The sequence below is a fragment of the Triturus cristatus genome, chromosome 5_1 (assembly GCF_964204655.1).
Source record: "Triturus cristatus chromosome 5_1, aTriCri1.1, whole genome shotgun sequence".
In the NCBI taxonomy this organism is placed as follows: Eukaryota; Metazoa; Chordata; class Amphibia; order Caudata; family Salamandridae; genus Triturus; species Triturus cristatus.
This window is the reverse complement of record NC_140587.1, coordinates 893,740,748-893,758,981: the sequence shown is the minus strand read 5'-3', so window position 1 is coordinate 893,758,981 and position 18,234 is coordinate 893,740,748. Positions and strand designations below refer to the sequence as shown.

The following is an 18,234-nucleotide window of genomic DNA, read 5'->3' as shown; positions in this document are numbered from 1 at the left end:
ACTTGCCATACCAACCCTACTCTGTGACTGATGGAAGCACGCAGCATCATTCAGCAATGCCATCTTTCCAATGGGGGACATGAAAGCACCTTTTTCTGAATTCAAGACAACTTTTCAATCTAGCAAAAAAAAAATCTTCTTTGGATACATTGACTTTTGGCGTCCTGGTAAACCCCAAATTTTGCATTTGCGCTGCACTTTGGACTCCCGAGTTTTGCTCAAATATCACATTTACCAAAGGTTTTTCCCTGCACAACTTGATCCAGGCATTAGCTTGATGAATTTGCTCAGGAAAAAGCTGTTGTACAGAAGGAAAACGTAGTGATTGCTGTCGGTAAGACAAACTCTTTATTGATCTGTAAAAGTCGCCCCCAAGTAATACCAGAAAGTGCACAAATGATAGTTTCTGCTGACAGTTTTACCTTTCACAATTTCTATGGAAAGTTTTTTCTTCTTCTTGGAGACCACCCGTGCCTACCTAGAAATACACAGCCCACCTTGCTTATATTTATCGAAGTTCAATATTCCTTGCCAGTTATCACCTGCGACCCCATGTACAGGCAGCACTGTTCCCCTGAGAACTGCAGCAGTGGTCCCTGGAGAGCCACAAAACAGGTCAGTGCTTAGATGAATTAACCTCTCACTTGAGTGTTCCAATTGATGAGGGGAGCCTTTGCTGGGTTCTCAGTTTTGTCTACTTAGTACTGAACTTACATTTGCTGTCTTCAGCCTTGTTTAGCCTCCTCCCGAAGACTCATCTACTCTGCCACCACACTCTTCCACTTCTTTATATAGATTTACCACAAGACCATAAACGACAAAAATACACAATACAATTACTTTAAGATGGTAGTTTTTAGCTTAGTTCAGTTCTTAAGATGCAACACTTTGCGTCAATGTACCTTACGATGCGTTGCGCTTCCATGACAAGCAATGTCGCAGCGATGGAAATGCGGCAAAGTTCTGGTGCAAAGAAATAAAGACGTGAAGATCTTCCAGATGCGGCCCGCTTCTCCGGGGATGCGAGAAGTTCTCGGTTCGATGCGTGGACTGCAGTGGCGACACCCTTGTTCATAAATGCGACGGCAGCAGCTCCGACGGTGGCGCGCTTCTCTTGGGATGCGAGGCGCTTTCCTCGTTGCGGTGCAGTGCGACAACTCCAGCGGCGACACCCTTGTTCAGAAGTGCGACGGCGGCAGCAGCAGCGACGGCGACACGCTTCAGCTTCGTTGAGTCGCACTTCCAGCTACTTGCGACACGCAGTCCCTCAGAAGGCCCAAAACAGCAGCAGGCACTTCCAAAGAACTCTGGGGAACTGGGGGTGGAAGTCTGTTGTCCCTGAGACTTCAGCAGGAGGCAAGCTCTGTTCCAAGCCCTTTGAGATCCTTACAAGTTGAAATAAGCACACAAAGTATTTTCTCCTTCCTTTGGCAGTCAGGCAAACCACTGCAGGCCAATCCACCAAGCAGCACTTCAGCTTAGGGATAGTCTCTCCTCAGTTTCTTCAGGTTATGCTCCTCAGTAAAGGTTTCTTCTCGTTCCAAAAGTGAACTAAATTCTTGGGATCAGGGTCCCACTACTTATACCCCCAAATCCTTTGTCCTCTGAGGGCAGAGTCCAGTCCAAACCAGTTCTGGAGCACTCTGTTTACATGACTCCTTCTTTCCTTTCACAGTGCAGGGCAGAAATACCACACGCGCCACAGGAGGTAGAGCCAGCATTGTGAGGGGAAAGTACAGCCCTGGAGCAATTTGTTGATAGGATTCCTTCTCTCCTTTCACAGTGCAGGGCAGCGATATCAGACGCACCACAGGGGGTGGAGCCAGCACTGTGGGGGGCAGGCACTGTCCTATTCAGGTCCCAGGTGCAACTCCTCCCTCCCATCTAGATGCAGATCTCTCTATTCCCCACTGGGCGGACTCACCCTGTTTCCTGGAATGCCCCAGCCCTGTCACTCAAACTCCAGACAAGGAATACACAACCTAGCAGAGGCAGATTTGAATGGTTAGACAAGAAAATACCTACTTTCTAAAAGTGGTATTTTCAAACACAGAATGTTAAAACCAACTTCACTAAAAGATGTATTTTATCATTCTGATTTCAGGCATACTAAATTCGAATTTCTACCATGTTCCCCGAGTCTGTTAGGATTATCAGGTGTAATAATCAAACTGCCCATTCTGGCCTATGGAGAACAGGTAGCCTTGCAATAGTGAAAAACGAAAATGGCTGTAATTCACTATTAGGACATGCCACACACATCAGGGCATGTCCTACCTTATACTTACAATGCACCCTGCCCTTGGGCCTACCATAGGGGTGTCTGATATGAAGAAAAGGGAAGGTTTAGGGACTGGCAAGTGGGTGCACTTGCCCAGTCAGCATGACAGTACCAGACTGCACGCAGTCTCTGCAATGGCAGGCCTTAGACACACTTTTACATGCTGCTTCTGTGGGTGGCACAACCAGTGCTGCAAACCCACCAGCAGCATTTGGATTTACAAGCCCTGGGCACTCCTGGTGCACTGTACTAGGGTCTGACAGGTAAACCAAACCAACCAATCATGGAATCACTAATTTGTACAATAATTTACAATAGGGAGAGCATATGCACTTTAGCACTGATCAGCAGTGGTAAAGTGCCCAGAGTCATAAAACAGCCAACAGGTCAGAAAAAATATAGGAGGAAAGCAAAAAGTTCAGGGATGACCCTGCAAAAAGGGCCAAGTCCAACACCAGGTGACAAATTATATGATTTTTTTAAGTTAATGAACATAAAAACATACCTCACATGCTGCCTTCTTCCTCGTCTTGTAGTTTCACCATAACCTTTAATTGGTTCACCAAAAACACCGATCACCTAAAAACAGGACAACACTTACCAATTACACATTGACATTGAAAATCATTTATTAAACAAAACAGAAGAAATTACCCTAATGGGGAGTAGGAATTTCATAAATCGCTACAAAGGTAATTTTTCCTTCCTCATTGTTTTGCTAGGTCTCCTTTGCAAGTCATTGGGAATCTGATTTCCTAGCTTCAAATGCTGGGAGAGGAAATAGCAAACTCTTGATAAAATTGCATGAAAACAGGCTGCATAGAACTCCCAAGCTGAAAACAGCATTTTTTTCTGAAAGAAGCACTAGGAGCCTAATTCCACATTTACTGCCTTTGTTCTAATGCTTAAAGCATGACATCTCTGAGATAGCTGAACTCCTTTAAAAGTACAAGATTTAACAATTCAAAACACTATACACCTGGCAATAGAGGCTTCATGACCAAAAGTAACAAAAATATGTTTAGGCAATATAAAGGACTTTAGTCTTACTAGTAAAACATCAGGAAAAAGTCCATCTTAGCCACTGTGGCATAAGTGTAAGGAACAAGAATTAAAATGCCATTTAGGGAAGCCTTCAGAGCATTTAAATTCTTCTCCAAACCTCAATACATTTCTAGCTATTTGCTTTAAGGCCACATCTTGGCAGAATTCTCACTATCCATACAGAAGATGGCTCTATTTCTTCAGAAGCGACCCTAAGTGTGTGGGGGGAGCACCTTTCTAGGAACCACGCTTTTTAGCTCAGCCATCGTGGATAATGAAGAACTAACCATCTGGAAAATAGATCAGAAAAGAGATGAGGCAACAGAAGGTCTTTTTGAGATTAGCATAATTTAGCAATACCAAATACCAATTAGAAATAACCTGGAGTTAGAAGATATCTTGAATTTGAGAAAAGAAGCATGAATTAGAGAAAACAGTAAAAGCATAAAGGAATCTCCACGAATAGTACATAAAAGAGCTGCTCCTAGGAGGTCTTTCTTCTAATCCCACAAGGGATGAAAACTTGGGTAGCGAGTTGCTTGAAAACTCAGGATTTTAACTCTGAAAAAGATTGTGACTGTGCTCTCTCTCATACAGAGAATTGAGAGACTTGGTTCCAGTGGTCCCAGGGCAGTCAAAAATTACAGGGATCCAACTATGACAAATTGAGTTGCTTACCAACTATGTCCTGGAACCCAGTACCATTAAGGAACCAAAGGTGGATTACTAAGCATTCCTCTATTGCATTTGACTCTTGCTGGATAGTGATACAGAGATGTCCAGGTTTACTCAATGAGATGAGGATTAGAACACGCAAAACATCAAAATACTTAATATTTAAAAACTGAACATTACAATACATAATAACAATGTACAGTCAGCGCTTTCCTTTATCAAAAGGAAAGGACTTTAATACACTTAAAAATTAATACAATACGCGTTGTGAGGGTACGCATTGTATCATCATACATTCAACAAAAACACATCAGTGCTATACAAATGGAGGGGGGGGGGTGGACAAAAACTACAGAGAATGCACAGGACAAGTCCCAAAAGGTATAAGGAAAGCCTTTTAGCATGATTACCTTAACGTTTTGGACTGATGCTGCTGGTTTTTTGACTCAGAGTGCACGGAGGCCTGCTAACCAGCCCTCGGTGCCAGTGTTCTAACTCTTTACAAAGTGTATGTTTAATCAGCTACCCCTAATTGGCATAAGAAGACTTACTTATAAGTCCATTGTATAGGGTACCAAGGGTACCGAGGGTATGTGATACAGAGTGTTCCCCCAGGAATGCAACACTGGTTGTGCCACCCTATGTAGGACAAAATACAAAATGGCTCCTAGCCCGTCACCACAGCCCGGAAAAGTAGTTCTAAACTGCTTGTTCAACTTTGTCATTAAAACCAATGGCAAAACACTCACTTCCCTTAACAATACATACAAGTCTCCACTATGAAAGGCCTATGGAGCCCAAAGGCAGAACAATATATTATTAAGTAGGACATATGCATTTAATCTATCCTGACGGCAACACTTCCAAATTGTGGATTTGCTGTAGAAACCGTTAATAGCCCCATTGGCTAAGTTATTGGCTGACCCTCAGCCAATCTAAATTTTGAATGGGAAAACTAAAAAGATACTTCAAGGTACCACAATTATCGTGGCATTAAACCTGACCTCGTGCCCAAGTCTAATTTAATGCTACTTTTAAGGAAAGGCAACTTTTAGAAAGTTGCCACTCTGTTGCCCAGTGGCCTCGCACAGTTGCTGCCCACCAGACAGCCTTCTGCTCTCCAGAGGAGTAGTGTGAATGACTCCCAGACTTATGAACAATAGGCTCCAGTTAATGGAGATGGGTTTCCTCCCCCTTGAAGAAAGCTACTAAGGGTGTTGGCCCAAGAGGCAAGCTTCAAAGGTGAAGTAGCCTTTGGTGGGCAAAGGGCACTCACACTCCTGAAGTGTTGCCCCTTTGTTCAGGTAGACAGGCTGGCTGCGGGAACAGTGGGGAGACCAGTGCCCAGTGCCCAAACCGATTTTCCTCTGGCCCTATAGCCCACCGGTAGCCACAGCTCTAGGGTTAGCCACACCTCTATGGTTGACTGCCAGGCTCCTAACATTCAAGGATGGGTTCAGACATCTTGAGAGTGGGCAGAATAGTGCACTCTGGGATTGCTAGATTTCACACATAGCCAAAGTCGTCGTATGCCGCTGGTAATTTATTGGCTACTGACCGCATCATCCCCCATGACACCCCTGGCACCCTGAACCTTAGATCATGCCAGAACTGGAGAAAAGATTGAAGAAAGCTGCCCAGCTGACTTCTGGACCTGACAAGAGTGGCTGCTCAGCCTGCTTGACTGCACCTATTGCTCCTTGGCCTAGCATAGAGTGTACTGTGCCTGCGGCTCCTGGCTCAGAGAAAAGACGCTCCTGAGCCCTTGACCAAAGAAGTTGCTTCAAGGGTCAGTTGGCTGACCCTCTGGAACCACCACCATGGCCATCAAAGCTGAGGAAGTCTAATCCAGCAAGCTGGTATACACATTCCTGGAATGGTCGCCAACCGCCACTGGACACCCCAGGAGACCGATCCTAGACAGCGAAGAGTTGCACCAGAGTCCCCTGGACCCAGGAGTGTGGTCTGAGACTTGTCACACCCATGGGACACAAGCCTCCACAAACCGATACTGTTTGTCAAAAGCTTGTGCGGGGACAGTGCACAGTGCAGTGCGTTGCGTTGCGAGGAGCTTCTAGCTGTGAAGTTTTCAGACAGGAGAGATGTCTACATGCTGACTACCATCTATGAAGAAAGTACTTCACCTGTGATTGTTTGGGGTCAGGTTGCTGAAGTGCGCAAACCTGTGTGCATTTTAGACTATAATAGGCACATGGATGGTGTTGACAGAGTAGATCAGAGGTTGGAACCTTACGCTGCTCTTCATAAGGCTTACATTTGGTAGAAGAAGTTGGCTATCCATCTTTTCCACTTGGCAACCTTTAATGCTTTTGTTGTGTTCCAGGATTCTTGTCCCGAGTCAAAGATGACTTTTGCTAAGTTTCAGGAGTCTGTAATAGGCAGTCTTGTTTTAGTGGAACAGGCAAGTGTTCCTAGAGTTGGAGTGGTGAAGGATGTTGCTAGATAGAAAGATCGCCACTTTCCTGATCACATTCCTCCCACACCCTCAAAAGACTTTCCCAGAAGGAGATGTAGAGTCTGTGGGCGAAGAGGTATGCGGAAGGAGACTCGTATGTACTGACCAGCGTGTCCTTCTAACGCTGGGCTGTGTGTGCCTGCTTGTTTTAGAATGTACCACACGCAAAATAATTTTTGGGAGCATCCATGATTGGTAAAGTGACCTGCCTGGACTCTATTGTTTAATATTTTTTGTTCAATTTCAAGGTTGGCATTTGTGTAGTGTATTTAGTTTCAGTTTTTGTGTTAGTAGATTTGTATCTATTTGCAATTTGTTTGTGTTTTCTTATTTATATAAAAAAAAATCCTAAATGTGATGGCGGTGTGCGAGAACTGGCGCTTGGCTGGCGGTGTGGTATGCGTGGACTGGCGCATGGCTGACGGTGTGGTGTGCGTGGACTGGCGCTTGGCTGGCGGTGTGTGTGGACAGGCGCTTGGCTGGCGGTGTGTGTGGACAGGCGCTTGGCTGGCGGTGTGCGTGGACAGGCGCATGGCTGGCAGTGTGCGTGGACAGGCGCATGGCTGGCAGTGTGCGTGGACAGGCGCATGGCTGGCAGTGTGCGTGGACAGGCGCATGGCTGGCAGTGTGCGTGGACAGGCGCATGGCTGGCAGTGTGCGTGGACAGGCGCATGGCTGGCAGTGTGGTGTGCGTGGACTGGCACTTGGCTGGCAGTATGCGTGGACTGGCACATGGCTGGCGGTGTGCGTGGACTGGCACATGGCTGGCGGTGTGCGTGGACTGGGCATGGCTGGCAGTGTGGTGTGCGTGGACTGGCACTTGGCTGGCAGTATGCGTGGACTGGCGCATGGCTGGGGGTGTGCATGGACTGGCGCATGGCTGGGGGTGTGGTGTGCGTGGACTGGCACTTGGCTGGCAGTATGCGTGGACTGGTGCATGGTTGGCGGTGTGGGTGGACTGGCGCTTGGCTGGCGGTGTGTTTTTGTACTGGCACTTGACTGAGGGTGTGTTTGGACTGGTGCTTGGCTGGCGGTGTGCGTGGACTGGCGTTTGGCTGGCGGTGTGTGAGTAGTGACTAGCTGCTGGTCACTACACACACTGCTAGCCAAACGCCACTCAACGCAATCCAAGAGCTGGTGTGGTTGCTGTGTCAGGAATGTGGGCGTGTGAAAGTGATGGGCCCTTGAATGGCGCTGTCTGCTGGTGTGAGTGTTGTAATGTGCTGGGCCTGCGGCTGGTTTTGTATGTGTCCCACGTATGAAAGGTGTATGAATGGCTTGTAAAGAGGTTGGTGCCTTGTCGTGGCTTTACAGCTCACGAGCTGTGAGTCAATGGTTCAGTTACTCGTCCTTTCAATTAACAGTGCATTTCATTTTTGGGAAATCTCTGGTTCATACAACTATATATACTGAACCATCACTCACCCTCGTTCCAAATCCAACCAGTATGTATGTGTGCTTGAGGAATTGAGGGTTGTGCATACAAATGTGTCTTTTCTGTTTTTGTCAAGCAGGGTGTACCTTGTCCTTTTTGTGAATGTTGTAATGTGTTGGTTTTGTGTCTGGTGGTCTAAATGGTTGTGTGTGTATCATGTATGAAAGGTGTGTGAATGGCCTGTAAAGCGGTTGGTGCCTTGAAGTGGCTTTACAGCTCACGAGCTGCGAGTGACTGCTTTAGTTTTTTGTCCATTCAATTATTGACAGTGCATTTCATTTTTGTGAAATCTCGTTAATACAATTTTATATACTGAACCATCACTCGCCCTCGTGCCAAATCCAACCAGTATGTGTGTGTGCTTCAGGAATAGATGGCTGTGCAGTAATCTTTGTCTGTTTTCTCTCTGTGCCAAGCTGTACATTTCATTTAAGAATAACCTAACTGTAGTTTTTGTAGTAAACTAAACACCCATGGGAGTGCATGGTGATGTCTCTCTTGTGGATCCCAAAAAGTTATCTCACCCACAATGTCCTGCAAACCTCAAAATGTGACCGTGACATTTTCCTTGCATTATTGTGCCCAAATTTTGACACGGCGGAAAATTGTGGCATTACCGGGCTCACACAAATTTCCCACCACCCAGCGTTCCCCCAGGTCTCCTGATAAAAATGGTGCCTCACTTGTGTGGGAGGCCCAAGTACCCGTGACAAGCAACGGCCCAGAATATAGTGAGGCGACATCAAAATTGCCTATCCCAAAACCACCTGGTTTTGCAAGGGGGTCTCCTGGATTTTCGGCCCCGTGCTCGGCGGCCATCTAGGGAAACTTACCAAACCCATGCATTTCTGAAAACTAGACACCCGGGGGCTTCCAGGGAGGTATGGCTTGCATGGATCCCCCAACATTTCCTTACCCAGAATCCCCTGCAAACCTCAATTTTAGCTGAAAAAGGTCACTTTTTTCACACATTGTTGTGTGGGAAAATTGTGGCATCACCAGGCTCACACAAATTTCCCACCACCCAGCGTTCCCCCAGGTCTCCCGATAAAAATGGTGCCTCACTTGTGTGGGAGGCCCGAGTACCTGCGACAGGGAAGGGCCCAAAAACATTTTTTGATAGGCAATGTTGATGTTGCCTCAAAACGTTTTGTGCCCTTGCCTGTGGCGGGTACTTGGGCCTCCCACACAAGTGAGGTACCATTTTTCTCGTATGACTTTGGGGAATGCGGGGTGGGTGGAAATTTGTGGATCCACGCAAACGCGGGGTGGGTGGAAATTTGTGGATCCACGCAGATTCCAGAACTTTCCGCCACAAAAAAGTGGGGGAAATGTGTTTTTTTTGACAATTTTTTAGGTTTGCAAGGGATTCTGGGTAACAGAACCTGGTGGGAGGCAGTCAAGTCACCCCATCCTGGATTCCCCTGGGTGTCTAGTTTAAAAAAAATGTATAGGTTTGCTAGGTTTCCCTAGGTGCCGGCAGAGCTAGTGTTCAAAATCTACAGCTAGACACTTAGAAAAAAGAAGGGTAAATTTTCATTGTAAAAACGTGGTGTGTTCACGTTGGGTTTTGAGCCATTTCCTATCGTGGGCACTATGCCTACCCACACAAGTGAGGTACCATGTTTATCGGGAGACTTAGGATAATTCAGATTTGTAAAGCAATTGTTATTACCTATTGATTTTTGATGCATTTCTGCCTTCCAAATGAAAGACATTGTGTAAAAAAGAAGTCATTTTGAAAAATGACCGACAATTCTCATTTTCGAAAATGTGCAAATATGTACTGTTTCTTAACTCTATAATTTGTTCCCATTTCAGAAATACATAGGTGTGTCTTTCATTCCGATTTTTCCATGTATACATTTTCCCACAATAATTGCTATATACCCGAAACATAATAAAAAAAACATTGCAAATTGCTGCTCAGTTTCTGACTCTGGGTTCGTCGGGTTCTTGGTGAATCTACAAGTCCTATATATCCCCACAACCAGGAAGGTCCAGCGGATGTAACGGTATATTGCTTTCAAATAGCTGTCATAATTAGAAGAAGTTACAGGTGAAAACTGACACAAAAGGCTGTTTTTCTTCAACTAATTTTCAATGTTTCCTATGTTTAACTGTTAGTTTCTATAAAGAAACCTTGATGGATCTACACAAATTACCCCTTGCTGAATTCAGAATGTTGTCTACTTTTCTAAAATGTATAGCTTTCCAGGATCCATTATTACTTTCACACCCATTTCTACCATTAACTGGAAGGAGGTTGAAAGCACAACAAATAGCAAAAATAGGCTATGTCCCAGAAAAATGCCAAAACTGTGTAAAAAATGTTGGTTTTCTGACAAAAGTCTGTCATTCCCTAAAAGCTGGGAAAATGGTGATTTCAGCCCCACAAACCCTTTTTTGATAACATTTGCCGGGAAAAACCCAGACACTTTCATTTGCAGCCCGTTTTTCCCATTAAAAAAAAAGAAAAAAGAAAACCCTGGGTACCTTTAGAATCCCCATGATGTTGGAAGAAAAAGACACAAATTTGGCGTAGATACCTTATGTGGTCAAAAGGTTACAGGGACCTAAGTGCGCACTACCCCAAATAGCAAAAAAAAAAAAGAAAAAAGGCTTAGCACAGGGGGGGGGGGGGGGGGGAAAAGGCCTAGCAGCGATGGGGTTAAATTTGGTGTTCTATGATTTGGCTTCCTCCGGTGTGTATTTTTTCTATTACCAAATTGCCCTATACCCAAGGATGCTGATCCTTCATTTTCTCAGAAATATTGTGTTATCTCTATTTGTGTGCCCCTCAAAGCGGGGTGTTTTAGAGCAGTAACCCAGAGTCACCATATTTGGATCACCACTCTTGTTTTTCCACCGGCGTACAGTTAACAAAACTATATAGATTCAACTTGTATTACTATAGAATTAACTTGAGCATTACCAACTATACTGTCTAGTCTAATGTGCAAGTTGTGCATTGCCAAAAAGCATGAATATTCTATTTGACTGGTATCACTGGCCCTCCCCAGGTCGGTGAATCCTCAAAGGCATAACTGGTCTTTGTGTCTGGGTATTTCTTACCAATACTGGGCTTGACAGGGGTGCATGTGACCTATGTATATTTACACCCACCAGACTACTGAAATGGCCTCCAAGTATGATTGGGTAGCATGCCAATTCTGCCAGCTCATGGTACACAGTCTTAAAAATATATTTTCAAATCATGATTAGGTGCATTTATGCTTGCTTGTGCTAGATCTAAACCATCTAGTTTGACATTTGCGCTCTTGTAATATGAAATGGGTCTTCAGGACTGATCCATATCAGGACACCTCTGGCATATGCTCAACAGCCCATGTATGGATGTCACCTGAATCTTTTTTTGTAATGCACTTTCTTCCTGATGTGTGAGGTGCATCTCCTGAAAGAAGGATCTTTTTGTGTGGGTACTTATCCAGTATTCCAGGTAATGAGTGTATTGTGCAACTCTGCTCACAGATGCATTTCTGTTCATGTAGGAGTTGTCGTAATCTATGTGTCCTTCCACAGAAGAGCCATCTTCCCTCTGTGTCATTTTAAAATTGAGAGCCACCCATTCATTCAACATATCCTGTTTAGCCATTCCTACATAGTCCTATATAGTTTAAAATCCATAACTCCTATGAACCCTACTATTACCAGGACTGACAGGCAACAACTTCCAAACTGTAAACAAATTACTAAGAATGTGTCACTTATGGATCTTTTAGCAGGTACTGAGCTCAGACTGGATGTGGGAGGTCTCTACTCTTTGTACCTACTCTTTCCTCCAGTCGCTACCAATCATTCAATGACACCATGAAACATTATTCTTACTATAATATTAGTTAATTATATTCATTCTCCAAAGCTTTGTTCTTCTTCTTAGTCAAACCCTAAATTAGGTAATAAACCCATCTTGTTCCTCCTCACCATCATGACTCAAGTCTATGTCTGATGTGGAGTCTTCTCCTATTGATCTTGGCATAAAACTCATCAGGTTCTCCACTAGTAATCCTGTTCTGCTGCTATGACTGCTTTTTGTCTTTCTATCTTGATCTGTTGACTTGGCAGATCTCTTGTGCGCACCCTTCCTATAGAAGGGTGCGCACAAGGACACTTTTAGGGCAGCATCTTTCTTAGTCTACCCCTCTAATGATGATTGAAAGAATATGGTTTGCTTATCTACATGCCTCAATCCAGTTGCAGGACTCCTGCTGGTCACTAAAGAGAAAGATCATAACTTTGTTATTGTTGATTGTACAATATCATTTTTTTCTTGAGGGATTACGAGGTTGTGGTCCATAAAGGCAATGATCTTGGTACCATTGGTTTAGGGGGGTGCTTGCTGGAAAAGGTTTAGCCAGGAGTCCACATGCTCTTTCAAGTGCATAGACGGTTGATAGTTATTCAGGCACCTTTGTTCGAAGAAGAAGAAGAAGCGGGATTCAAGGAACAGCACCGCTTATGTGAGACTGAATATTAGTCTACGTAGTCTTTAGTTGTCGGTTATGTACTTTCAATGTACTTTCTGCTCTGGAAACTTATCAGGAAATCATGCTTGTTTGAAAAAGGGTCTCTATTTGGCAGTGGTTTGCACCCTGTCCAAGTAGGGACCCACTATCCTAGTCAGGGTAAGTAAGTTACACACTCAGAATTACCCGTGCTCACTCCCTTCATAGCTTGGCAAGAGCAGTCAGGCTTATCCCCAGAGCTAATGTGTAAAGAATTTGTATTTATGTACGATCGTGTATACACACATTGAAAATACTATAAAAGGACTCCATACCAGTTTAGGAAAATAGCCAATATGTATTTGATAAAAACAAGACCAAAACAACAAAAATCCAACATACTCTACTCAAGATCTGAATTTCCAAAATTCTAAATAAAGTTATAGCTCTTTAGAAACTGAATAAAACACACCAACAGTGGGCCTCTATACCGCACCGGACACTCAAGTTCCTGATGGTAGTAATTTGGTGTACTTCAACTCCACTATCAGCCGTTGTGTGATATCACTGCAGAGCAAAGTTCCCCATAAAGGTGGGGTGGTGCACCTCAAAAAAAAAAAATCTTCAATATGTTGTGAGAATTTTTTTCCCTTTTATTTTATTCCGCTTTTAAAATATATATGGTCTAGCAACCAACAACATACAGCCAAAGCGTTTCGTTTAGTATATATTGAACTTCATCACGGCTTTACTGATCATGTTCTGTAATACTTGTTATCCTTTAAGTTGGTAAGTTAGTTATGTATAGTAGACCATATGTGGCTTTCCACCCTTCAGTTATTTGCCAAGTCGTGCAAGTTCCATAAATAGACTCCAATATACTCCAATAAAAAGATTGGGGTACTGGTATTCCTCAAACTATACCCAGATGCGTATTGTGGCGCTCAGTTTGTGTCCCGCCAGTTCTTTAGAAATCAATGGTTGCGCTTGACCAGTGCAAAGTACCTTATATGCGTTAAGATCAAGAACGATGCATGATGCAGGGGAGGTGAGGCATCAAAAAAACAGTTGATGCCTCAGTTCCTTACTGCTATGCAGGTCGGAAGCGCGCTGAAGCTTGGGGGCAGTGTGTTAGCGCAGAGAAGGCGATGCGTCGCTGTAGGCAGTGATGCATCAGTTACTTAAGGGCGTGCAGAGTCGTTGAGCCACTAACGTTCGGTGAAGATGCGGGCGCAGAGGAGGTAATGCGTCGTTTGTGGGCACGATACCTAGGTTCCTAACTGCAGTGCCAATTATTAAATCGGCACCCAGAGACGATGCATCAGAGATGCATCAAAAGTCAAGTTGCGTAGCCTTGATTTCACAGCGTTGAAGGAGGCGTTGCGTCGGAGCGATGTGTCATGGACTTCAGTCATACGGTACTCGAGACCCACGCAGCAAAGGTTCTTCGGAGGTGCTGCGGCGAAAAGTAATGGCCTGATTTGAATGCAGTGGTTGTTGCATGGAGCGTAGATCACGCTTTGGTGGCAGCAGCTGCGATTCGTTGTTTTGCAATGATGCGTAGGTTCAGAAAGATGCTGGGAGTCGATGCATTGATTTCTCTCCTTGTTGCACCAGAACTCACTCCCAAGGGCCCAGGAACTGGATTTGGCACCAATTGGCAAAGTGGGGCTCTCAGCAGAGGAGTCCAGTTGCTGGCAGGTGAAGTCTTTAATGGCCCTGAGACTTTTTAACAGGAGGCAAGCTCAGACACAGCCCTTCACTCCCAGGACAGAAGCAGCAGGGCAACAGAGCAAAGCAAACAGTAAAGTGGCTGTTCCTCATGAAGCACCAACAGCTCTTCTTTGTGGCAGAATGTCCTCAATCCAGAAGTGTTCGGAGTATATGGTGTCTGAGGTCCAGTACTCAATTCATCTATTGAAGTAGGCGAACTTCAAAGGAAAGTTTTTGTAGTGCAAAAGATCCTGGCCTGGCTCCAGACACACCAAAGGGGATGGAGACTTCTTTGTGTGGGGACAGGCACAGCCCTATTCAGGCTTCAGTGTCCACTCCTACCACCACTCTTGCATAGGAAGACCCATTAGTCTGGTGATGGGTCATCAGGATTTGCATGGCATACCTAAGCTTCCTTTGTGCGACTGTCTAGAGTAAATGCACAAACAGCTCCACAGTCATCCAAGCCAGTCGTGTATTCTAGGGATAGGCAGAGGCATAGAACTTTCTGAACGTGGCATTTTTAGACCTGCAATTTAAAAATCAACTTTACTAAAATATGTGTTTTTAAATTGTGAGTCCATAGACACCAAACTCCAATTTTCTATCAGCTACCAATTGGGAGATATCATTCTAAGATGTTACTTGGCAGCTCCAATGCTAACCTATGGGACAGATAGGCCTTGTTGTAGGGAAAACAATGAAATTGGCAGTATTGCAAATGTAAAACCCACCAGTACATGTCCTACCTTTTATATACACTGCACACTGCCCATGGGGCTGCCTTGGGCCTACCTTAAGGGTGACTTACAGGTAGTAAAAGGGAAGGGTTTGGCCTGGCAAGTGGGTGCACTTGCCAGGTCGGCATGTCAGTTTAAAACTGCACACACAGACCTTGCAGTGGTAGGTTTGACACATGCTTGCAGGGCTACCCGTGAGGGGGGTACAATCAGTCTGCAGGCCCACTAGTAGCATTTGACTTACAGGCCATGGGCACACACACTGCTCTTCACCAGAGACTTAGTAGTAATTCGAAAAGGCAAATCATGGAGAAACCAAATACCATTACGTTTTAGACAGGGAGCACTTGCACTTTAGCACTAGTCAGCAGTGGTAAAGTGACTAGAGTCCTAAAACTAGCAAAACTAAATTCAGCACACAATCAAAAAAGGGAGACAGAGGAAAACAGACTGGGGAAACCACTCAAAAAGATGCTAGGACTAACAATGCTTTACTACAGGTGTTATCTATTGGAACTATCGCACAGCAATAACACTGGGGGAGGGGGCAAAGCTCCATGGTTATGTGGTGTATGTAGGTGATTTTGAATTAGGAGGCAGCATATATGGCATGAAGTGAGACCTATAACCTCTCTAAAGCACTGTAGAACTACACGTATCTATGTGCACACATTCTTATTCTTGAAAACGCAAAAAGCATTACATTTGAATAATATTAGATAACAGAAGAATTTATGGATATAAAAATACTAAAATGCATCAGAGTGCGTGGCCTTTGCGAGCAAGAAATTGTTACCAAGTGCCTATTGGCCCGATTTAGATCTTGGTGGACCGGTTACTCCATGACAATGGTGACAGATATCCTGTCCGCCAAAATATAAATCCCATTATATACTACGGAATTTACATTTTATATGGGACTATTTTGGCAGATAGGATATCGGTCTACGTTGTGACAGAGTATCCTGTCCACCAAGATCTAAAGCAGGCCCTAAATCTAGAATGAGCCCTTCCCTTTGATGTTTAATACTATGCAGGGAAAATTGCTAGGAAAAATACTATGGAATGATCAACAAATTATTCAGCTCTATGGTTAAGTGCTGTCATTAAACAAAATCCTTTCACTAGCCTAGACATGCAGTAAAACCATAAAAGGCATGACTCATCTGCAATAAGGGCACTGGAGTTAAAACAGTAACAATTAAAACTGATTAAGAATCAAGTGGTATTGAAGCGATGATAATCACTCGCCCAAACTATTCCAAAATGGCCTCACCAAATTCTGCATTTAAAACTCACAAGCAACAATTTACTCTTATTCGGATTTGAACTGAACAATTTCCTTCTTATGATTATTCGCTTTCCATAAAGCTGGATTCAGAGAATGTCTTCCCTCGACTAGTAGGCAAAAACTTTGGGCTGTGCCTCACCTCTGGATGATGCCTGCACTTTTCCAGAGCTTCGCCATATATCTTACTCGGACTCGATGAAGAGAAAAGCTCTTGAAAAATCACATAAAACAAACCACCTGCAAAATGGAACATATTTTACAATTAGGAGGCAGAATCGTCATAAAAATAAACAATTTTCAAAAAAATATGCTTTCCAATAACCTGTGACGCCAAGTCCAATGATCACCACAATCAAATATGTGAAATCTCGTCCCGCTTCTTTAACTAGGGAAAAGAAGAGAGAACAGCACGTATTAAATATTTAATATACGCACACAGGAGAAATTTATTACTAAAAGTTCATGCAAAGCAGGACAACAAGTAAAGTTGCTGAGGTGTGTTGCGGGAACAGGAGAGAGCTGAACAACCATGTTTACTAATATATAGCGCTCTTTAGCACTTTACCTGTGCAGGTGCACTTGAGACTGCCTAGTGTAAACAGTCACCCTTGCATCATGCTGCAGGAGTGCCTGCGCTGAGGCAAGATTGTTTTTGCGCAGGAAGGGACACCTTCTGCACAAAAATAACCCTAAGATACAATTTTCTTTCGATAACACCCCCTATACACACTCCCCCACAAGAAGGACAGTGACATAATAAACTTCATCAGAAAGTGTGGTAGCTATGTAGTGAGCGCCAGGACCCGAAAGGACTCTGGGCACTGTATTGGGAAGGAGACGCTGGAAAGTTATTGGTAATTTGAGGATGGGTGGGGGTGGGATATGGGTTGTTGGGTACTTACATAGTTTTCCTAGATATAAAACACAAGTTGGCGTAACGGAAAGGGTACTTGCCTACTCTATTGTTGTTCAACACACTATGTAGATTGTTTTAGTCCTTATAATACCTGCTTGCCGATGTACGGTGTACGTAAATTGAAGAATGTAATGCATCCCGCATAGAAAGAAGAAGCAACAAGGAGAAATGCACATATTTTTCATTGTTAGGTCTCTTTGTGGTAGGCACACCATATTGGGGCTATCCCAGATTTACTACCTATGGTAGATTTGGGATTGCTGCAAATTCCATGGGTGGATGCATAGGGGCACACCTATGCCCCACTCACGGACCGCCTACCACAACTAAATGTAACTAAGCAGAAGCTGTTGTATTGTATTGCATTTCTTTGCAAAGTCACGCAATTATGCGTAAATAGCCCCTTGCATGGATTTGTAAATCCCATTTAAGGTCTCCAATTGTCTTGTGACGACTTGCGTCAAGCAAGGACAACCTACGTCCTTACTAGATCGGTGCCACAAAGTATGAGAGATTTATAACTTCTAAAAAACACGATCAAAGCTTTTTTTTCTTCATACTCTGAATAATCAGAACATTTTGATGTTCTGAAGAACATAAACTACTGTTAGACATCGGGGTTTCTACTTGGCAGAGGTAGGTACCTTTGTCCAAATAGGGACCCTTGCTTCTAGTCCGGGTAAGGAGGATACACACTATAGATAACCCCTGCTCACCCCCTGGGTAGCTAGGCACAAGCAGACTTATCTAAAAAGCAATGTGTAAAGCATTTGTACTCAAAACACACAGTAATAAAGTGCTAACACCACAAATGGACATCACGCCAGTTTAGGATAGAAAAAAGTATCTTTATCTAAACTCAACAAGTCCAAAACGACAAAAATCCAACATACATGTAATAAGAAAATGACTTTTCAAAGTTTTCAAGTAACTGGGTCCATAGAAAACTATGGATGTGTGATTCTACACAAAGTATCTGTAGATGCATCAAAACTCACAAGGTTAAACTGCCGCAGATATGGGAAGCGTTGAGAAGCAAAGATGCGTCAGTGCCGGAGTCCTTGAGGAGGCGATGCGAAAGTTGTGCTGCATGCAGGAAAAGTGATGCCTCGAATCCGGACTGTTGGGGGAAGTGATTCGTTGACTCCAAGACAATTCTGGTCTGCGGATGATGAGTCAGGAAAACTTGCCATAAAG

The 18,234-nt window shown here is 44.1% G+C and overlaps 2 protein-coding genes across 7 annotated transcripts in view; one reads left to right on the top strand and one right to left on the bottom strand.

Moving 5' to 3' along the window:
• Window positions 1-18,234, top strand: part of FBXO15 (F-box protein 15) — a 397,776-nt gene that overhangs the window by 70,422 nt on the left and 309,120 nt on the right. The gene's annotated exons all lie outside the window — the stretch shown is intronic.
• TIMM21 (translocase of inner mitochondrial membrane 21) overlaps window positions 1-18,234 on the bottom strand; it is a 98,753-nt gene that overhangs the window by 41,042 nt on the left and 39,477 nt on the right. For both annotated transcript variants that reach the window (XM_085605923.1, XM_085605921.1), the window contains exons 2-4: window positions 16,444-16,506; window positions 16,261-16,358; window positions 2,787-2,860 (exon numbers count right to left, since the gene is read on the bottom strand). In XM_085605923.1, coding sequence (XP_085462049.1) covers window positions 2,787-2,860; window positions 16,261-16,358; window positions 16,444-16,506 — 235 coding nt within the window. The remainder of the gene's footprint in view (window positions 1-2,786; window positions 2,861-16,260; window positions 16,359-16,443; window positions 16,507-18,234) is intronic.